We start from the raw sequence: 23,105 nt of genomic DNA, 5'->3' as shown, positions 1-23,105 counted from the left end.
TTTGTTTTTTTTTTTTTAATTTTTTTTTTCAACGTTTATTTATTTTTGGGACAGAGAGAGACAGAGCATGAACGGGGGAGGGGCAGAGAGAGAGGGAGACACAGAATCGGAAACAGGCTCCAGGTTCTGAGCCATCAGCCCAGAGCCTGACGCGGGGCTCAAACTCACGGACCGCGAGATCGTGACCTGGCCGAAGTCGGACGCTTAACCGACTGCGCCACCCAGGCGCCCCAAGGCAGGTATGTTTTTAACAAGCTCCCCAAGTGATCGTAATGCACATCAATGTTTGAAAGCCCACTATTAACAGTAATGGTCACAGAATCACATTTATTAAATTAACCATCATATTCTTAAAAAAGTCACAGTAAAGCCTAAAAATGTCTTATTTGCTTTGCAAAAAAAGAAAAAAAAAGTGCTCTTAAAAAGAAAATAAGATAATGCTTACTTTTATGAGCTTCAGCGTTTGCAACATAGATGAACCCATCAACAACTTCACACACCTTCTGAATTTGTGGAATTACACTATACCGGCTTCCTTGCTGATCATCTCCTTCATTCTGTAGACTGAACATCTTGTTAACAGCACTTGTATGTTCTTCTCTTGCTCTATCTCTTTCCTTTCTATAAGAAAAATGTAAATATAAAACATAAACAGACACTAAACAAGCACCATCCCCCTAAAGTATTGAAGTCCTGATGCCTCAGGTAGGCCACCAAGTAGGCAGCCTTACCTGGTAGTGGAATATAATATCAGGATGTTGAATTTATGTTGGTTGCTCAACTGAAAACTGACTCCTGATCCAATACCTAAAGAAGAAAATTTCAGTTATCAAAACAAGTCATTAATAAATATAGAAAAACATCAGATTGAAAAAAATTACCCAGTGCAAGCAAAATGAGCAACTAAAAAGTCCATGACAAGTTACACACAGCTTTGGAATAAAATGAAATGTTTATGTTGAAGAAAAGATGCCGTATGCAATTTTCATTTATATGGCAATAAAACTATGGATAAAGAACAAAGAACTGCTAGGCTTAGAGCTTTCCCTTCTGTATCATATCAGTAGCAGCTGCATCATAACAGCTACTATCTCTCCTCAAGATTCATTTACCAATTTTTATGTTTCTCATTAGTCATATACTCCATGTATACATTCAGTGAAATGGCTTTTTTCTCCTTCTGAAAATGTTTTTAAATTGATGGGGAGTCGGGGCACCTGGGTGGCTCAGTTGGTTGAGCGTCTGACTTCGGCTCAGGTCATGATCTCACAGCTCCTGAGTTTGAGCCCCGCGTCAGGCTCTGCTGACAGCTCAGAGCCTGGAGCCTGCTTCAGATTTTGTGTCTCCCTCTCTCTCTGCCCCTAACCCACTCACATTGTCTCGGTCTCTCTCAAAAATAAATAAACATTAAGAAAAAAAAAATTTTTTAAATATATATATATATATACACATATAAATTGATGGGGACTCACCAGTATTACCTCAGAAAATTGAGGAAATATGCAGATAGTGAAATTTGGAATTAGACTTGGGTTATAATCTGCATTTGCCACACATTGTCATATTTTGTAAGCCAAAGTTTTGACATCAAAATAGAGAAATACATACTTCCTAGAGATACTGTAAGCATTAAATGAGACTGTATATGTAAAACTCCTAGCTAAACACTAGCTTCTTACTACCTTTACCTGAATCATTCAACATTGTCATTTGTCCTTCTTTCTTAACATCTTCCCTTCTTTGGATGTGTTAACACTCAGGAGCTGATTCTCCTCTTGCATTATGAAAAGATCACTCTTTCTTCTATGGCTCTATTTCTTTTTGCTATGTAAATGTCCTTTTAGATCTATTTCTCTCCATCCTCACCCCCTCCTTTTAGTCTAAATTATCATACCTATCACCTGGACTTTTGCAATCACTTTTTACCAGTCTCCTACATCCACTTTTGTCCCCTACTGTCCACTCTTCTGACAGCAACTGGAGAGATGGCTTGAAAATGCCTATCTAATTATTTCTCTTTCCTTCAAAGCCATCGCTCTTCAAAAACAACTTAATATAATCTCACGTTTACTTACCTCTTTAGGACAACTCCACCTTTCATATTATCGATCCATGAATTACAGCCAATCTAGTTACTTAAATAAACCCGCCATGCCATCCTATGTCACCATTCCAGGCAACACATAGGTAGAGACCCTCGTGGCTGAGACTGCAAGCATGACCCTAGTCCCCTGGCCACCAGGTCTGGTACACAAATTCCCCAAAGAGATCCCCAAAGAGATCAAAGAAACAAATTCTACTATATCTCTGATTTTTGTTTTTCTCAGTTTAATTTCCAGAGATTACCCTCTCAATACATCTAACCTCAGCCCAGTATGATCTCCATGCTGTTCTGTACCACCTTGCCAATGACCCATCCCTCTATTCTTCTCTGATCTTGTGGCATTTGAGGCATAATTGGATTGGCATTTTCAAAACAAACACTTCTGCTGTTGTCTGAAGAATAAAATTAACATTTCATCATCAGCAAATTTCCCCATATCCCCAACCTCTTCTTAAAGTGTTCCACCTCACAGCCTTATCTGAAACTGGCCTGCCCTAAAATGCTGCTTTTCTTGCAGAAGACTCTCAATTAACAAAATTGCTTATCCTCTCATATCTCAGGACAAAGAGGTGTTCTCTTTACTCCTCACTTCCATGTCCTATTACTCACCAGCTCTCTTTGAAACTTCATCTCTTTTTGGACACACCATTCAGCTGCAGGACCATCTCCCCTTCCTCAGCCTCATCATTTATGATATCCATGACATTTAGGATGTTATTTATTACATTTGACAACCCCTTCCTCTAAACATTCACTGAAGATTTCAGCACCTGGTTCACAATATTCCTCTCTATACTCAAAAACTCTCAAGTCTACACAGACACCCTATGATTTCCCAATCTTGATTTCTAACCCAGATCTTACTCTTAAGATCTGGATGCATAGAGTAATCCACAAAGTCATTTGTTCATTCATTCATCAAATATACATGTTGACAGTCTATTACATGCCTGACAGCCAAGAATAAAGCTAGCCTGCCCTAATGCAGCTTCCACACAAGTGGATTGCTTATAGCGGGCATCTCTACTTATATCTCCCAGAGTTATCAAAGTCAGCATACTCCAAAGAGTGGAGGAGAGTTTCTCCTCCTCCTCCTGTGTTTCCTTATCCTAGTGAATGGCACCATCATCCAATATGAAAACCACATCAGAAATACTGCCAATACATAATCAGTCAACACTGTATCCTTCATACTTTCTTCACATTATAGTGGTTTCTTAATGAGTCTCCACATCTTTATAGCCTCTTCTAATCAATTTTCCACTTAGAAGCCAGATCTTTCTCAAATACAATCTTGATCATCTCGCTCTTCTGCTTAAAATCTTTCGACAGCTCCCAAATGCTTAAGCATGACATACAGGTGTCTTCTCACCTAGCCCCACTGTAGACACACAGAGCTACTTCAAAAGGTCACGGTATCCAGAATTTTGTGCTTTTAGAAATGTAGTGCTCACTGCTCATAATACTTTTACCCTTATTTTAATGGCCTCTTTTAATTCATCTTAATGACTCAAATAAGGCATCATGTTCAACATGGAGCCTTCTTTGACCCTTATCTTTCTACCCAGGAGGCTAATTATACCATACACGAATCACCTTCATACTTGCCTATGCCCTTACCTAAACTAAGTATCTTCAGGACAAAGATTGCTGATGTTTGTTTTAAATCTCTGCACCTTTAGTATCTAATAAGTGCTCTTGATAAATGAATGAGGAAAGCATAAGCTAGATTATATTGTTAGGTATGTTTATTACATCTCCTGCATGCCAACTAACTTATGGTTTTCATAGAAAGAAGAGGAAAGTATTAATTGAGGTCTTTTTAAAAATTACAATATATAGCAAAGTACTTTGCACACAGTAGATGCTGAATGATTTTTGCTGTTAACATTCTTTTAACATATGGTAAATGCTGTACAAACATCTTGATAACATAAATACTGTACAAACATCTTGATAACATATAACTTACTTTCATATAATCTTACATTCTGGATTACACAAACTTGAGAAAATAAAGGAAAGCTCACCTCTTACAAAAAAGTAAATCAATTCTTTCAACCCACTGGGACCAAGGAGGGGGCTCCTATTCACCAAATTACTATTATTTCATTACATCAAAGATGTAATTAATTAAAAAGTAATTTATTATTCAACATAAGTATCAAGTTCAAAGTGCTTTAGTTATTATATACTATAGATTAACATGAAAATTACCATCAATCTGCCTCTGAGGCAAGCCAGCTGTTGGGCAAAGCTCATGAGAAGACATCAAGCTCAACACCAAAGATGTATTCAGTTCTTCCAAACCTGGTCCAAACATAGCAAATCGTGGTTCATTCTGAATGATCAAGGAGTGTAAAAATGACGTGACAGCTCCATACATAGGACGGCTAGATTTCAAGGATCTTCTTGTATATGGACAGCACATTTTATAGCTATATAAAATTGTCACAATTAGAAAATCAGGACAGAAAAAAATCTAGGCAGTTATTCATTCAACAATATATAGTTTATTGAGAACCTGCTAGACACAAGAGATATAATAATTATGTAGTTAGAATCCTCATGGAGGGACATGGAGGGCAGATACCATTATAATATGTATGCTGAATGCCAGACAGGAAAAAACAAAGGCGCTCTGGGAGTAGAAGTGGTCCAGAAGCTGAAAAAGTTTTCCCCAGGAAGTAGTTACTTACTTTCTAATCTTTCATTTAGATTTTTCTCATGGAATACTTGGTCTAACACTTGTTACAGCTGTAAAAAATTCACTACATAGAGTAGTGATTCTCAGCCTTTTTTTGTCATTATAACTCTCAGGCATTTTTGTCATTACAACTGGGGGTCAGCGGGTGGTGCTACTGGTATCTAGTGGACAGAGGTAAAGGATGCTGCTAAACATCCTACAGTGCACAGGACAACTGGTCTAAACACCTGGTCTGAAATGTCAGTAGTGCCAAGACTGAAAAAACCGCACACTAAAGATAAACTACGTGGATAGTTAGCATAAGTATCTCTAGATGTAAAAAAAAAAAAAAAAAGAAAGAAAAAGAAAAAAATCACTAAGTCCACCAATATAACCAAATTTCTTTTTTTTAAATTTTTTTTTCATGCTTATTTTTGAGAGAGAGAGAGAGAGCGCGAGCGAGCATGAGTGGCCCAGGGCAGAGAGAGAGGGATACACAGAATCCAAAGCAGGCTCCAGGGTCTGAGCTGTCAGCACAGAGCCCAACGTGGGGCTTGAACCCATGAAACTTAAGATCGTAACTTGAGCCGAAGTCAGACACTTAACCAACTGAGCCACCCAGGTGCCCCTAACCAAATTTCTTAAGTACTCTTATGAACAGCCTCTAATGGAACAGTTTAAAAAGTGTCACATATACACAGAAGCTCAAATGTTCCATATGGATAACCTAGCCAGCTAAGAATCATGTGAAAAAAACAACTGTTTCTTTCAATAGCTATAAATTTCTAAATTAGCAATTCTACATGTTAGCAAAAATTAAAACATAGTACCCAAATAAAAATAAAACCTAAATCCCTTTAACTAAATCAAGCTGGTTGAGACAGTCACTAACCTAACAAGATAATGATCTTTATTTAGGAACCTTGTAATTCAAGAAGGAAAAGAAAAATCTACTTTGAGGCTAGGCAGATCTAGCCAAATTACCACTTTATTTATATAAGCCACTTATAGTCTAAATTTAAGTTTTTTTCATCTGCATTATTTAAGCAATAACAATTAACCCAGGGTTGTATGGATCAGAAATTGATTTATAGATTTAAGAAACAAAACAAATGAACAAAACAAAAGAGACCAAAAAAAACAAAAACAGACTTAAATACGGAGAACAAACTGGTAGTTGACAGATGAGAGGTTGGTAGGGAGACGAGTGATATAAAAGGTGTTAAGAGTACACATATCAAGATGAGCCCTGAAAAGTGCATAGAATTGTTGAATCATTATATCATACACCTAAAACTAACATAACACTGTATGTTAATTATACTTCAATAAAAAAAAAAAAAACACTTTATATGATCATGAATGGTAGTTACTATGACTATCCCTGGGGAAAATTTGGTTCCACAGCATGATATACTTGGTTGTGGGACAATGTAGAAATAACAACTAGCTAGTGAGAGTACAGTAGCACTTACTGAAATTATATATAACATAACACATACATTTTAATCAAGTAGCTTCACAAGACTTAGCATCTGCATTAGAATAAGGAAAGATATGAATACCTTAAGTATGAAAAAAATACTATAGCTAGTAAAATCTTTACCTAAAACACAAATATCTTTTAATTTTATTTACCATGCCTTAAATGTGGGGCCCTCAATAAAGGAGGTTATATCCAGACCCAATGACATTATATGTTTAATGCAGCATGATAGGATTCCAACCAGAACAGTGTCTTATAAGCTATATGACCTTAGGCAAATCCATAACCATTTTGAACCTCAATTCCACATCCGTAACACAAGGATACTACCTTCTTTATTGCGTGAAAATCACGTTAAGTAAACATACAAAGGGCACCCCTCATAGAATCCAATGCATTACAATTGTTCAAGAACATTAGTTCTCTCAGCTACATGATATTTAAAAGTGTCAGTGCTTTTGGATGATAACAAAATCTTACTTCCCGGAATCTTGAGAATGTTGTTCTTTCCTGCTAAAGAACTGGTCTCTAATTGCTGATCATTCTTTCTTTGGACACAGAAAAGTATTTATCATTTAACAAAATAACAAGTATTCTATAGATAATGAAAATTTTAACAAGTGTTTTACTTCTTGGCATATGAACTATCTACAATTATTCAAATAGTCTAGAGTCAGGGACCATAGGCAAATAACAACATGTGAAAAACGAAAGGGTCCTATGAAGGAAGTCATTTAACTTAATCCTCAATTTAGTGGCAGAGCCAAGACTAATTTACACTACTGGCTTGTAATATAGTCAAATATAGTATCTTCTTTTTAATTCATAAAACTAGATACTCACACTGCCATGTAGTCAAAAAATGCACCATCAGTGACCTCAGATATAGGCTTTTTTAAGATTTCTAGATCTGGAAGAGACTTCCAGTCAACGGAAGACCAAGAAGGAAGATCCCGCAGCAGAAAATATCTCCACAGAATTGGATCTCGTACAGTTTCATTCCAATAATGGCTGGTACTTCCCAACTGACACAGATCATGAGGTGAAAGAAATGACAAAATATATAGCTGTACGTCAATCTGAAATGGAAACAGCAAACAGGTAAAAGGCATGAAAAATGTATCTTGGAAAATTGTTTTCTGATAATAAATTATAAAATTTATTTTATTATACTAGGAAACCAAAGGTCAACCAAAGAGTTTGTCTTTTTAATGATTATATCATGATAAATTACAAAACTTGTAAAGAATTATACTAGATAACCAAAGATCGGTGTGTCAGTATTCTTAATAATGAAATCTACTATTTGGAAGTTAATTTCCTGCCACCAAAAGAGAAACGTAACTGAACACTTAATTTTTGACACACCGAAACATTCATTTTTCAAGCAAAATAACCAGATTCTTAATTTCTCACGGATATTTTGTCACACCGTTCACTTGAACAAACTACTTAAGGAAATAATCTAGCCTTCAACATAAAATCTTTATGAAACTGACAAACTTCTGATCTTGTCATTAGAGCAAATCAAAGAATAAATCTGTCATCTGAGTTCCTCCATAAAATCTATTATTTCCAAGAACCTCTATAAAAGGGAGACCCTTGGAGGCATTCTAAGCCTGCAGTTTTCAATTTCTGATAGATGTCACAGGCAGGTGTCAAGAGTTCAGCCGAGATACAGAGTTTAATAATTTCGAAGAAATTTTTCGTTTCTCCATTTTCCCATCTGCCTGAAGAGTTTAACAATAAATGAGGTGTATAATTCTTGTGGCCTGTCGCCCCTCGAGGCGCCTGTAACTTCTTCTCAATGAAGTGTGAGGGTCGGTGCTTGAAACGCGCGGTGGGAGAAGAGCCACAGCGTCATAGCCGAATGTTTCCGGGGGTGGGGGGGTCCCCCAGGGGTTCTGGACCCTGAACCTGAGGTGAGAGCCGCTGAGAACACAGTCGCTGAAGGCTTCCCCAGGCTACCCACAAAGTCTGGCGTGGTCTCCTCTTTTCCTGAATGACGTCAGGACGTTCCAGTACCAAAACTCGCTTTGGGGGGTTGAAGACGTGAGGATGACCCGGCCGGTTAGCGGGGCGCCCCCACTGCGGTGAGTTCCGCCGCGACCATCGGTCCCGCGGCGGAGGACCAAAGGTCAACGCCTCGGCGTCTCTGCTCTACCGTTATTCCCTGGTGACGACACGGCCCGGAATGGCTGCAGGACGGGACAGACCCATGCCCGGGCGCGGCGAGGCCCCCAAGGCCGCCCGAGCGGGGCGCCCCTCCCGGCCCGGCCCCGCGGTCCTCCGCGTCCGGTGGCCGCCACTCACCGGCAGCCGCGTCAGGGTACTGGCCTCCTCGTCCGCCTCCTCTTGGGAGGCCCTCGGCGCTGCCTTCTCCTTGCCCACCGACTGCCAGAAGTTCCTCCAGCCGCTGAGGATGGCGGCCTCCAGCCGGCTCCAGTCGCTGTGGTGCGGCGGCGGGGCGCTGCCTCCGCTGCGGGGCTCGCTTCCCGCCATGGCCGCCGACGCCGCACGTGACGCGCCGCAGGGTCACGCGCTGCGCGTCCTCCACCGGGCGGCTCGCCACCCCCGCCCCGCACCTCCCGTCTCGCCCCTGCCACGTCTCCCCGCGGGCAGCCTCCGCACCCGGAAGGGAATCGAGATGTGGCCCAGTGAGGTGCCGTCTCGAGTGGAGCCCGAAGCACCTCTCACTGCCCCATTAACTTCAGACCTCAGCCTTGCTAACCTCACTCGGTCCCATGAAATCTCTCGGCCCTTTGTAACTTGGTTATTTCACCCAAAGACGTTCTGTCTGGGACCCGTTTACACTTCATCTGGGCCTAGGTGATCCCTATTTATTCAATAGATTGCCCTCCTCCGCTGTCTTAGGCATAATAACCAGTTGCTTCCTTCTCAGCACTGCCGTGCCAGGCGTGGAGGTTTTTTCTAATTGTTTTTCAGTCTCCGATTTACTGTTTGTGTTCTTGGGGATTGGCAGAAGTGAGAGTAGAGAGGTGGCCAGGGGCCTAATCATGAAAGACCTTATGCCAAGGTGAGGAGTCTGTATTCTCTACTTAAAAATATAGGTACATTTAAAAATTGCTGAAGGTAGGCATCTCACAAAAGGGCAGCAACATAGGGCCAGAATAAGAGAAGCCAGATACAGTACTGGTGAAATCCTGCTAGTGTTGTTGTTTTTTTTATCTGTAAAACAGTTATCCATTTTACTCACCTTGTCCAGCCTTACTTTGAAAGGGCTTTAAGAAACTATGCCATAGGCCACATTACAAGGTAATAAACAACAAAAATTCAACTGAGTGATTTAAAAGATCAAATTGTCTTTATTGCCCAATTCATGAATATGGAAGCATCCCATCTAGCAAAAAGAAAGGAGCTCTCTTGAGCTGCAGGAAAAGGAAGGTTTTTAAAAGGCAGAAGTGGGGCGGTGGTGGTGCCCGGCTGGCTGAGTCAGTGGAGCATGAGACCCTCGATCTTGGGTGTAGAGAATAAACAAAAATCATTAAAGGCAAAAAAAAAAAAAAAAAAAAAAAGGAAATTATTGGCAAAAAGTACACTGTTGTAGAGTCACAACACTGTTGTAAGGTCACCCTCCTAAGGGGAATGGAAGAGGTCTATCAGTAAATTTCCTAGTGCTGACCAGGGATTCCTTGTTGACTGGTTAAAGGTTACATTCCTCAGGTGGCTGAAACTGCAGGTAGGTTAGGTATTATGGTTTTGGTTTGCTGAAGTGGGGCCCTTAAAATAAGAGATTCCATCTGGGGCCTGTGGTTTTCTTTTCAACGAGTAACCTATTATATTGAACTGACTATGGTCTCTATTGATAAGGACACAAATAACTACTGTGTCATTCATTTTCAAATAGATTACTTCAATCTAATCCAAAAAATACTTTGCTCAAAAGCTAGATCTCGGTTCCTTAAAGGATTATTTCAATCTAAAGTAATAAATACATAATTTTAAGACTCTAGGACAGAGCACGAGTGGGGGAGGACCAGAGAGAGAGGGAGACAGAATCCAAAGCAGGTCCCAGGCTCTGAGCTGTCAGCACAGAGCCCGACGCAGGGCTCGAACCCACTAACAGTGAGATCATAACCTGGGCTTGAACCCATTAACGGTGAGATCATAACCTGAGCTGAAGCCAGGCGCTCAACTGACTGAGCCACACAGGCACCCCATGGGTTATAATTTTTTAATTGTGAAAATTATTAGAGTTAATGTAATCCCATGTGTCCACTAGCTGATTCAAGTTACCAGTTTATCTTGCTCCATCACTGTCTCCACCCAACGCACACATCCCCAAATCGAGATTATTCTTAAGCAAATCCCAGATATATCATTTCATCCCTAAATATCTCAGTATATGTCTCTAAAAATTAAGGTAACTTTTAAGAAACATTGTACCATTACCACTGTACCATTATCACCTAACTTTCTTTAAAATCACCAAATACTTGGGCAGGGCTTAACTTCCTCACCTGCCTCAAATATATATACTTATTTAATTTATATTTTGCAATTGGCTTTTTTAAATCATGACCCAAACAAGATCCACATGTGACATTTGGTAGACATGTTCCTAAAACTTGTTCATTCTATAGGTTCCCTCTCCTTTATTTTTCCTGGCAACTGTTAAAAGAAACGAGGTTGGTCTTTCTGGACTTCAGGACATTCTGGACTTTCTTGGAAGGCATGATCAAATTTAGATAGGTTTTATAAAATATTTCTAAGTGGTATTGTGTACTCAAATTGTCATTCTCATTTTCTAATGTTCAAACTGATCAATGGTTTCTAAATTCTGATCCATTTATTATCAAGTTCATCATAAGCTTTTCATCTCAAGGATTTAGGAGTTATCAATGATTATTATTTACAAGTTTTAAAGTATTACTATTCTGGGGCGCCTGGGTGGCGCAGTCGGTTAAGCGTCCGACTTCAGCCAGGTCACGATCTCGCGGTCCGTGAGTTCGAGCCCCGCGTCAGGCTCTGGGCTGATGGCTCAGAGCCTGGAGCCTGTTTCCGATTTTCTGTCTCCCTCTCTCTCTGACCCTCCCCCGTTCATGCTCTGTCTCTCCCTGTCCCAAAAATAAATAAACGTTGAAAAAAAAAATTAAAAAAAAAAAAAGTATTACTATTCTAATTTTATGATCTCTTTGATTAGATGATTAAATAAAAGTTGTCCCTCATCAACCATTTGATTGTCCCGCCCATGATATAGACTCAGCCTTATCTCCAGGGAGCTGTGGTTGTTTTTTTTTGTTTGTTTGTTTTGTTTTTTAAGTTTAGTTATATATGGGGTTGGGGGAGAGGCAGAGAGAGAGGGAGAGATTGAATCCCAAGGGGCTCAAACTCACAAACTGTGAGATCATTACCTGAGCTGAAAGCAAAAGTCAAATGCTTAACCAACAGGGCCACCCAAGTGCCCCAGAGCCCTGGTTCATTTTAATGGGAAATGGTATTTGGACATTATTTGGTGGTCTTTATGTAGAGAAAATAAGAGTTCATGCTGTTAATTTCTATTCAACTTCAGAATTACAGAATTTTTACTTACCTTCTTTGATTCCAATTTAGTCTCTTTTCCCTTACACTGAAAATCCACATTTCTAATGATATCAGCAGAGTTATTAATACTATAATTACTGAGGAGTTTGATTTCTTCACAGCCCTTGGGGATATCCACTAGGGGAATGCAAATTATTGTTCTTTAAAAATAATTGAAATATTCCTGTGTAGTTAAGCCACCAACTTGAAGCACAATACAGCTCACTTGTTGTATTTTGCTTTGGAATTTTAGGAGTTGCTTTTAATTTTGATGTAATCTTGCTTTGTAAAAATGTAGTACATGCTCCAAAGTCAAATGTACAAAACTTAAGGTATATTCAGAGAAGTCTAGCTTCCATCCTGGTCCCCTCCATCTGGTACCTCTCTCCATACCTCCCACCAGAAGTACTTTTTTTTTTTTTTAATTTTTAAATTAAAAAAAATGTATATATATATATGTATACATATATGTATGTATACATATATGTATACATACATATGTATATAATGTATATATATAATGTATATATAATATACATACATATAAGCAAACAAGGTTATACACACATTTATTCCCTTTCTTAAATAGTACTATATACTCTTTTCCACCTTGTTTTTCACTTCAGATGACTCCATAGCATTATACAGAAATATTTGCTTTTGCTTCTTATAGCTACATACCATTCAATCATGTGGATTTCCCAGCTTAATCTATTTTTTAAACAGGATATTAAGGATATTAGATGACTAGTATTTCATTAAATGCCTCTGACTTGTCAGTTCAGTGTGACCTAAAGGTACTAGAAGCCAAGTCAATCAAGCTGATAGGTAAATGTTGATGTTGGTATACAGGGATATATATATACATTGTGAGACTGGGGCTGAAAAATTTCTGAAAATTGTAGGTTTCCTTCTAGCCATATCTAAAACAAACATTTGTCTATCTAGCCAGTAATTTCTTCTCTGAAACTTGCTTTCCATTTAGAAAGGTCAGCACAACTTGAACTGACAAGGCAGTGAGTGAGTGCTCACTGGCCAGAACAAGAGTTTGTCTCTCAATTATCCTGGCTGATAAGTATATTTTCAGCACGATGAACTGATACACAAAACTAGACTTAAAGAAAATAATAAAAACTAGTCTTTTGAGCTCTTAGGATGTGCTAAGCATTAAACTAAGCAACTTCGAACATTAATTCATTTAATCCCTAATAACCTGTGATGTAGGTACTAATAGTGCTCCTTTGTTAAATAATAGGATATTAAGGTACAGAAAGTTTAAGTAATTTATGTGAAGCCACAAAGCTAGGACACAACAGGGCTAATATTTAACTTCAGATCTCTGGCTCCAGAGCCCATATTCCTAACCAGTATACTATACTGTATGAAATTTATTAGAACCATAAGAAATAATGTTCAGATGTCAAAGTAAACTGAGACAATGAAAGTTTTCATTCTGATACAACACTCAGATATAAAAGAAAATAAAGACCAAGATACAAATATGGGAATATGGTTTTATTAAAAAAAAAATTATATGCTCCAAAACATTTTACTTGGAAATCTTCACTACAAGTAAGAGAACAAAAAACAATAAAGAACTTCAGCATGAATACATATCACATACTTATTTATGGATATAGTAAATGCATTTTAATACAATACTTCCTAACATGTTATCTCATACTGTGTTAAAAATAATACAAGGAAGTGACACTAGAGAACTACAGAATCCTGGATTCTGTTGCAGATAAGGTATCCTTATTAGAGCCAAAAAAGGAGCCCTCGTAGGTGGCAAGAGAAAAGTGGCAAGCCATCCAAAACTAGCATGTTATCCAGTTGTGTGTTTTTAAGAATGCCATTAAAATGAAGCTGAGAATACGTTTAGATACAGTTCCCACTTCAAAGAACATCACAGAACCCACAGTGGGAGGGTAAAGATAGGAATGTAATTTTATTGTGGAGTTTTAGCCACAACCCTCACTCACTTCACTCTACTGTATGCAAAGGCATGAGGGAAAGTCTTGTCATGATTTGAAACTTAATCAGCATCAAACAATTCATAATAGCCAGGAACCCTATAAATGCCACAAAGCAGATAGGCCTTTAAGTTTCAAAGCTTACTTTGAACATAAAAAATTAACATAAAAAAATTCACACTGCAAAAGAAACACACAAATTTAAGGATTATAAAAAAAAAAAAATCCTTTAACAGTTTTAGTAACAATCAGAGAACTCAAAATGGAGAGAAACCCCCCATGTAATAACACAACAAGGCCTTTAGGTTCTCACTCACTCATTAGTAAAGCCCACACTGGAAAACGTCTTAAATGTAATCAAAGGAAAAAGGTCTTATGTAGTGACTGACTCATTCCTTAATTCTGTATCAGAACTTCCATAAGAAAGAAACTTTATGGATGTACTGAATGTGCAGCAAGGCATTTAACCAAAGGGAGAGAATTTGAAGACGCTAATGCTAAAGTAGATAGGCATGCCTTCCCAACCACCATACATAAAACAGCACTCCTCTCCAGAGTCACACAAGCCCTTTACCCTGCTTTATTCTTCATAGCACTAACCACTTAACACACGATACATTTATTTCTTAAAATGTGTTAACTTCCTCCACTGGAATATAAACCCCCAAAAATGATGTTTTACAAAGCTATATCATCAATGCCTAAGATGAAACCTGGGATGTAGTAGGCACATAATAATTGTTGATGAGGGAATTATAGTGCCTTGCTGATGTAGAGTGTTTGTTATCTTGAAGATACTTCACTTAAATGAAATAAAATTTACTTAGGTTTAACACATACATACAAAAATCTGTTGTTCATTGTTTTGTAATACACCCTAGTAAAAAGCACTGTGAGTGTTATGGTCTACAGATCATTCTCCAATTATGTGGGGGATGGAAAAGTTGTACAAAAAGCACCCAGTAGCACCCTCATAACTACACCAGCCAGTGAGAGACCCAAGTGGTTCCCAAGGGTCGTAAAGGCGAAATGGAAGTTCCCATTTATGAAGAGAAAGTTATGGTTTTCTCAGGTTCCAAATCTACATAATACTTTACTTCTCTGAGAACTAATTTCTTATTTGCCTTATTAACCACTGGTGTAGAGGGCATGGCAGTTTGGAATCCAATAGCAGCAACCCTTTTGTGCAGAGTTCAGCACTTAAGAACCGTGTCTCTTATTAATTAAAAAAAAAAAAAGGCAAAAAACCCCATAAAACAAAACCAAAAAACATTACTAAGGGCCTACCATTCATTAAGCACAATGTATTAAGATACATTTTTTAAATATGGAGTTCACCAGCACATAAGGAAAAGAACTATAAAGCAGTGTTACCTGTTTGATAACATGGGAAGGAACATTAAGGGAGCAGAAGCAAAGGAACATTTGACTGAAAAGGGCTGAAAAAACCTTATGGATCCAGTATCACTGGAGCTGAGTCCTAAAGCACAAGTATTCACCTGGCCACAAAGAAGGGCAAAGCATTCCCGGCAGAAGTAATGAGATCTGCAGAGTACTGAGGGGAGCCCAATGGGAAAGGAACTGAAGTATTTGCAATTGATCATCATGCTCCAAAAGGCGGGGGTAAGGGGGCGTGTGGTTCTAAAACCATACTAAAAATGATCTAAATTTTTATACTTAGAAAGCACAAAGGTATTTTTGTAGTAAAACTGGTTAAAAAGCTATATTAAATAAAAATCTCTGTTGCGTAAGGATAAGCAAGGAGACAGGGGCAGGGATAGGGAGAGATTTTCCTTATACCAAGATGTTCTATCAGAATGTTTACCAAAAAGCAGCCTGGGTTGTAAATGCTGAGGAACACTGAACTAGAACATGATAACATGGGATGCACTGCAGAGAGAAAACTGGGGAGGTAGACAGAAACTAGATTGTGGCATTCTTTGTTGCCTTGCTCTGTGAAAGACCAAAAAAAAGAAAAAAAGAAAAAAGAAAAAAGAAAGAAAGAAAAAACATGAACCAAAAAGGATTTTAAACAAAAGATCAAAAGATGAGGGTTAGTTGTTTGGACATAATGAATTACCAAAATTGTGTGAGTGAAGATATTTAATAGGCAGTTAGAAAGAAGGCTCAGAGAGCAGGAGAAGCTGGGATTTGAGTCGCAAGTCTAGAAGTCAGCCTAACATTATAGCTGTCACAAGCAGCCAGGGCTATGAATGACATCACCTAAGAGTATTTAAAGTTAAAAAAAAAAAAAGGAGCGAGAGTGAGATTGGGAGGGAGGGGGAGAAGGAAAGGGGGGGGAGGGGAAAAAGAAAACAGACCTTGAGGGAAGAGCAATATCTAAGGGGCAAGCAGAAAAAAAAAGAAGCTCCAGGGGAAATGAGGAGAGGTGGAGATCAGCTTTAGACAGGAAGCAGGTGGCCTCTTTTCTTCTAAAAACGGGGAAAATGAGTACGGCAAAGCCGGGAAATAGAAATTAAACTCCTCATAGTCTGAATTTTCTGTAAGAGCGGACCAAGCGCCATATGCTAAGGGAGGAGATAGAGGACATGAAAAAAGTAGTGAGGTTTAGATTAGCCACCAAGAGAAAAGTAGAGGAGCCACAGCAGGAACAAACAAGAGGCTTATACTGAGGGCTCTCCTAAAGTCGAAGGTGAGACACTCATAGGGATTACACCTTGAAGGGTTACATGAACTTCACATGGGACACAGCATTCCAGAAAAGGTGGGTGACAGGATAAATTCAATGGTGAGATGTGCAGAATGGTTACACTGAAGGACAAGAGGACAACGGACTTGAAGGGGCTGTGGAGAGCACTTCAACTGGTGACCCTTATAAAGCTGAAGCTGGAGGAAAGGAAGAAAATCTGAAACAGGCTGATGGTTTAGGAGAAAAAGGAACAGTCAAGAGGAGAAGGCTGTAAAGAAGCTAGAGATAGAATAGAAATACAGGGGGGCACCTGGGTGGCTCAGTCAGTTAAGCATCCGACTTCAGTTCAGGTCACGATCTCGGGGTCCGTGGGTTCGAGTCCCACATCTGGCTCTGGGCTGATGGCTCAGAGCCTGGAGCCTGCTTCTGATTCTGTGTCTCCCTCTCTCTCTGCCCCTCCCCCGTTCATGCTCTGTCTCTCAAATAAATAAACGTTAAAAAAAAATTAAAAAAAAAAGAATAGAAACACAGGGAAAGAAAAATCAACAAAAATGAGGAAGTGAAAAAGCTGGAAAGATAGGAATTGTTATCGGTTACTGCAATTTAAGATTTCAGAAAGAGAACACAAGATGGTGATTTTCATTCAAGGTGTAGCCATGGGAGTAAGCTCCTGGAATGTGATGAAGTCACTGGCACAGAAGTCAAGGATATCAGCAAGGTATTAGACAGATTATCCCAAGATGACAAGAGGAGTTGAGGTAGACAGAAATACCGTAAGCAAGATAGAAAGTTAGGTTCTCTGGCCATCTCTATTATTAAAGACAAAAATATTAAAATTTCAATACATCCAAAAAGGTGTGCTCTAAACACATATGAGCTAATGATGGACTAACCTAAATTGGTTTCACCTTCATTACTCATTTGATAAGCCATCCATTTTCTTTTAACAAAACAGGAAAATCATTTGAAAATGGTTATATAATGCCCAATAGCATAAAAATTTTTAATTCTATTAGTAATACATGGTGAAAAAAAATCAAACAATTCTCTTGTGGCATTGCATTATTTATCTTATTCTGGAAATGGGAGTCTAAATACTGTAATCTTCTACTTTGCCCATTTTTTATCCATCTAAAGCAATGAGGTGACTTGATTTTAATCGCTGAAGCGTAGCTTCAAGATAGACCTAAAAATAATCTGAAGATACTTAAAGTGGTCAATTTTATGTCACAATATTAAAAAAAGAAACCTAAAGTAATAAAAAAATTCTAAAAAGCTAAACTGGATTACTACTTAGTATTAGTTACAGGATGGCTGAATTAAAATTACATGCCATCTTAGAAATTAAAGAATTGTTCCTTCATAGATTTAAAAATATGTAATGAAAGATGGCGATGGCATTTAAAAATAGGTAACCCTGCTGGTTATCTTTACATAGTGTAACATTCTTAAGCTCAGTGTCAATATGTCTTCTTTTCTGGAACTTTTTCCATTTCACGGGTTGTTTTGTTCTTCTGTTTCAAAAAGAATAGCTGAACTTACTGGTTGGTATGATGCTGAAAGAAGTTTAAAATTTGTTTTGCATTTGCTGTATTCCATTCTTGTTCTTTCAGGGGTCCTTCGCACACAGATACATACTTTTTCAAAATTTTTTCTCCTACTTCTCGGAAATCCAAGGGTTCTTTCTGTGTCGTGTAGCTTGCTCCGGAAACACCACCATCCACTTCATGATTTTCTGGCTGTTGATCTGCACAATGCTTCAATCCCCAGTAACACATTTCTCCGCTGTACATCATAGCCAGCAAATGAATGTCACTAAATATTCCTGGGAAAATCATTTAGGTTGAGAGATTAGAATTTAAATATTTAAAAAGAAACCTTGGTTATTAAAACTCTAATAAATTCCTTTTATGTCATTAAGTGTTTTTCCTTCTCATTTCAGTTACACTAGAAAAGCCAAATGATCACTAATATAATCCTCATTTAATTGGCATTTCTATCTCTATTTTACCTATAAAAGAGGTCCATCACTCCCAACCCCCCAAAAAACAGTTTGTCAGAGATTTTTTTTAAAGAATCATTTAGGTCACTGTGTTCTTAAGTTCTAAAGTTGGGTAAATTATCACTAAGATCTGGCCACAAAAATATTTTGAATTCATGTAGAACTTTTAAAATTAATATTAAGGATTATTCAGAATTATGTTTAATATTGGCTAATAAAATATTAAAAAATAATTAGATGGGAATGCAAGCTGGTGCAGCCATTCTGGAAAACAGTATGGAGGTTCCTCAAAAAACTAAAAATAGAACTACCCTACGACCCAGCAATTACACTACTAGGCATTTATCCAAGGGATACAGGTGTGCTGTTTTGAAGGGACACATGCACCCCCATGATTATAGCAGCACTATCAACAATAGCCAAAGTATGGAAAGAGCCCAAATGTCCATCAATGGATGAATGGATAAAGAAGATGTGGTATATATATATACAATGGAGTATTACTCGGCAATCAAAAAGAATGAAATCTTGCCATTGTAACTACATGGATGGAACTAAAGGGTATTATGCTAAGCGAAATTAGAGAAAGAAAAATCATATGACTTCACTCATATGAGGACTTTAAGAGACAAAACAGATGAACATAAGGGAAGGGAAACAAAAATAATATAAAAACAGGGAGGGGGACAAAACAGAAGAGACTCATAAATACGGAGAACAAACTGAGGGGTTGTGGGAGGGGGGGATGAGCTAAATGGGTAAGGGGCACTAAGGAATCTACTCCTGAAATCACTGTTGCACCATATGCTAACCAATTTGGATGCAATTTTTTTTTATTTAAAATAAATAAATAAATAAATAGCCCCTGGGTGGCTAGTCAGTTAAGCATCTGACTTCAGCTCACATCATGATCTCCCAGTCCATGAGTTCGAGCCCTGCATCAGGCCCTGTGCTGACAGCTCAGAGCCTGGAGCCCACTTTGGATTCTGTGTCTCCCTCTCTCTCTGTCCCTACCCTGCTCGTGCTTTGTCTCTCTCTGTCTCAAAAATAAATAAACATTAAAAAATTAAAAAGAATAAATAAATAGGGGCGCCTGGGTGGCGCAGTTGGTTAAGCGTTCGACTTCAGCCAGGTCACGATCTCGCGGTCCGTGAGTTCGAGCCCCGTGTCAGACTCTGGGCTGATGGCTCGGAGCCTGGAGACTGTTTCCGATTCTGTGTCTCCCTCTCTCTCTGCCCCTCCCCCGTTCATGCTCTGTCTCTCTCTGTCCCAAAAATAAATAAATGTTGAAAAAATAAATTAATTAATTAATTAATTAAATAAAATAAAAATCTCTAAGATCCTTCCTAAATCTAAAATAAAATTTTCACACTTACAGAATACTAAGAACTAATTTTCAAAACCATACTATGTATAAAAATATACAGATTTAAGTATACAAAAACTATCATGTCAAAACACTTACATTGTTTTCATTTTTGAATAAATGTTTTTTTTTTTAATTTTTTTTTCAACGTTTATTTATTTTGGGGACAGAGAGAGACAGAGCATGAACGGGGAAGGGGCTATGTGACCTTCAACACATCTTCTGGCTTATCATGACATCAGTTCCTCCACTTATAAAGAGATGGCAAAAATAAGTGGTTCTTCCCTCCTACACCTCAGTCTAAAACCCAAATGATGCTCTATATCCAGTTCCTAATATTTTCAGGTGGATAGATATGACAGGAACTAACATTTGCCACCTAGTATTTATTCTTCCCTTCTTTCTTAGTTAAGAGACAATTTTACTTGGGATGGCAATGTATCAGGTGAAGGGCTATACTGTAATCCCAGGTTCCCTTGTACCTGTTTGAAGCCATGTGATTAAATTATTGCCAGTGAAATGTAGGTGGAAGTTTTAAGTGTCAGGAACTTTTAAGAAGGTTATTCCAAAGGAGCAGTGTTGACTGAAAGAAACATCTTTTTGCCATTCCTATAGACTGAAACACAGGTGAGACGAAAAGACCTCCAGAAGCATGTTGAGACAGAGAATGCAATATCCTCAACAGAGGTGCATGTTGCACAACTCTGGGAAGTACTATTTACATGTATTCTGTATAAATGCCTCCCTCTGAAGCTGTAAGGCTGTAGTTCTGAAGATGATGGAGGAAAAAGGTAGGATCCTGATAGGAATCACCATAATCAGCTCTGGTTTTGGTTGTTGTTTTTTTTTCTCAGTGTTTATTTATTTTTGAGAGAGAGTGCGAGTGAGGGAAGGGCAGAGACAGAGAGAGAGACACACAGAATCTGACGCAGGCTCCAGGCTCCAAGTTGAGCTGTCAGCACAGAACCTGACATGGGGCTTGAACCCAGGAACCGCGAGATCATGACCTGAGCAGAAGTCGGACGTTCAACTGACTAAGCCACCCATGTGCCCTGTAAGACCATTTTTATGTGAAAGAGCAGTAAATTTCTACTTGTTTAGAAGTTACTTCCGGGGCACCTGGGTGGCTCAGTTGGATAGGATCCAACTCTTGATTCAGGCTCAGGTCATGATTTCAAGGTTTGTGAGTTCGAGGCCCAAGTCGGGCTCTAGGCTGACAGTGCAGAGTCTGCTTAGGATTCTCTCTCTCCCATTCTCTCTGCCCCTCCCCAGCTGCGTGCATGGCTCTCTCTATCTCTCTCTCAAAATAAATAAACTTAAAAAAAGTTATTTCCAGTCTGTTTCAAGTAGCCGAATCTAGTGCCTAATTGGGCTAATTGGGGATATGAAATAAAAGCAGCATGATATATAATTCTTTCAAAGTTACTATAAAGGGAATAGCAGTATTTTTTATTTTTTACATGAGAAGATATTTAAAAGCCCTTTTATTATTTTTTGGCATATAATGTATCTTGAAATTCATTTAAATCAGAGTAAAGTCTAGTAAACGTAAAAATTAAGAAAAAAAAACCTTTAAAACAGGAAACTGCAAAAAGAGATCACATTACCTTCACTCAGTAATTTAGCTGTGTCTAAGTCTTGGAAAGAAACTCCTTCATTTAACTGGATAGGACACCGGTAATTTAGCATCTGTAGCAAGTAACTGATTCCATCAATAAGATACTAAATGAAAATCAAAGCCAAAGAATTATAAGTATTATATGAAGAACGGTAGAAACCTCAAACGTTAATTTCCCCCCATTCTTTACTTAAGAGAAAATTGACTAGTTTGTAAATGTATCTTGTGGTTATTATATCACAATGGTAGAAGGACCCACCCCATCCCAAAACTTTTATAAATACAACCTTCCAAATGCTCCAATTAGCAAAAGAGTATGGGAGATAAAAAAAGAAAGAACTAACCAAGAACACATGACTCAGTAATATATTTGTCAAAGATGTTAACAGAGGAAGAAAAAGATAAAATAACAATTAATTGTTCAAAAACAATTTATTAAAACATGTGCTTGTTATAATTTAAGAAATACTATGAACAAAATTTTACATCAAGGGTAACCTCTCATTTCTAGGCCCGCATAAACTATGTATACAACCAACTCAAGTTTGAATTCTTAGTAAAACAATCTAAGACAGGTTCTATGGATTTACAGATTTGGTCAGAAGAGTCAAGACGAATCAGAGGGCTACAGTGTTCTACAGTAGGGTCACGAGGTTCTTTATGAGTTATCTGCTGACAGAGAGAGGGTCACAGCCAAGTTTGTTTCCTTCAGGCCATAAATATGCTTAGAAATTAATACAGACAGTCTATATTCTATTTAAAAAAAAAAATCCCAAACTTAAAAACAGCACGTAAACTTCCCAGTTTACAAAGGCTTTCACATGTTATCTTATTTAATCTTCACAATAATTCCCATATGCTTAAGAATACATAGCTAGTAAGTTGAAACCTGGAGTGCAAACCCAGACCCTTTGATTCCACTACTCTTCGTACTACACCAATGACAGCTTTTTGAAACCTGTAAAGTCAACAGTCTAAAATGTATAAGGAACACCTTTTTACCTTTTTAAGCAAACTGGATTTTCTTGTGAGCCACTCTCTCCTTTTGGTCAGAGAATGACAATACATATAGAGTAGAGCACCTCTTCTCCAAGAGAGGCATTCCAGAAGTTCATCCCCAAGCAAATCGCAGGGCTGAAATACAACAAAGACTTAGCTAAAAAAAGAAACCTCACATCTGTAAAAATAAAAATTAAATTCCAAAATATTGAGCAATTCAAAACACTTTCATTTCACAAAATTTGCCCTTTACTTGGCTACTTATTATTCATGAATGCCTTACTTTGTTTGAATCAATTATAAGTTTAGAAATCTATTGCTACGTGAAAATACTCTAATTTACAATTTTTTAGAAAATAATATTTGAGTATTTTAGTAGCCATTTCTAATATATCTGAAATGTAAGTATTCCATAATCTGATTAAAAAGATAACTTTTCACTCAATAAATCATGCTGGGAACACTGGACAGCTACATGAAAAAGAATGAAACTGGATTACTTTCTTACACCATACACAAAAATAAACTCAAAATAAAATAAAGACCTAAACGTAAGACTTGAAACCACAAAACGCCTAGAAGAAAACATAGGCAGTAATTTCTTTGATATTGGCCTTAGCAATATTTTTTTAGGTATTTTTCTTGAGGCAAAGGAAACAAAAGAAATAAACTAC

The 23,105-nt window shown here is 38.0% G+C and overlaps 2 protein-coding genes across 5 annotated transcripts in view; both read right to left on the bottom strand.

Annotated features, from left to right (window-relative positions):
• FBXO4 (F-box protein 4) overlaps positions 1-9,025 on the bottom strand; it is a 17,714-nt gene extending 8,689 nt beyond the window's left edge. The window contains exons 1-5 of one of the 3 annotated variants that reach the window (XM_040496227.1): positions 8,590-9,025; positions 7,120-7,355; positions 4,322-4,542; positions 732-807; positions 446-621 (exon numbers count right to left, since the gene is read on the bottom strand). In XM_040496227.1, coding sequence (XP_040352161.1) covers positions 446-621; positions 732-807; positions 4,322-4,542; positions 7,120-7,355; positions 8,590-8,778 — 898 coding nt within the window. In that variant the 5' untranslated portion in view covers positions 8,779-9,025. The remainder of the gene's footprint in view (positions 1-445; positions 622-731; positions 808-4,321; positions 4,543-7,119; positions 7,356-8,589) is intronic. The other 2 variants (XM_040496235.1, XM_040496217.1) reach the window with 2 other exon arrangements.
• An 8,933-nt stretch (positions 9,026-17,958) lies between these two features.
• RIMOC1 (RAB7A interacting MON1-CCZ1 complex subunit 1) overlaps positions 17,959-23,105 on the bottom strand; it is a 43,874-nt gene continuing 38,727 nt past the window's right edge. For both annotated transcript variants that reach the window (XM_040496203.1, XM_040496196.1), the window contains exons 4-6: positions 22,435-22,566; positions 21,422-21,536; positions 17,959-18,271 (exon numbers count right to left, since the gene is read on the bottom strand). In XM_040496203.1, coding sequence (XP_040352137.1) covers positions 17,985-18,271; positions 21,422-21,536; positions 22,435-22,566 — 534 coding nt within the window. In that variant the 3' untranslated portion in view covers positions 17,959-17,984. The remainder of the gene's footprint in view (positions 18,272-21,421; positions 21,537-22,434; positions 22,567-23,105) is intronic.

The sequence above is a fragment of the Herpailurus yagouaroundi genome, unplaced genomic scaffold (assembly GCF_014898765.1).
Source record: "Herpailurus yagouaroundi ecotype Mexico unplaced genomic scaffold, PumYag 29, whole genome shotgun sequence".
Taxonomy (NCBI): Eukaryota; Metazoa; Chordata; class Mammalia; order Carnivora; family Felidae; genus Herpailurus; species Herpailurus yagouaroundi.
The sequence above is the reverse complement of the archived record's forward strand: the minus strand, read 5'-3'. Positions and strand labels throughout refer to the sequence as shown.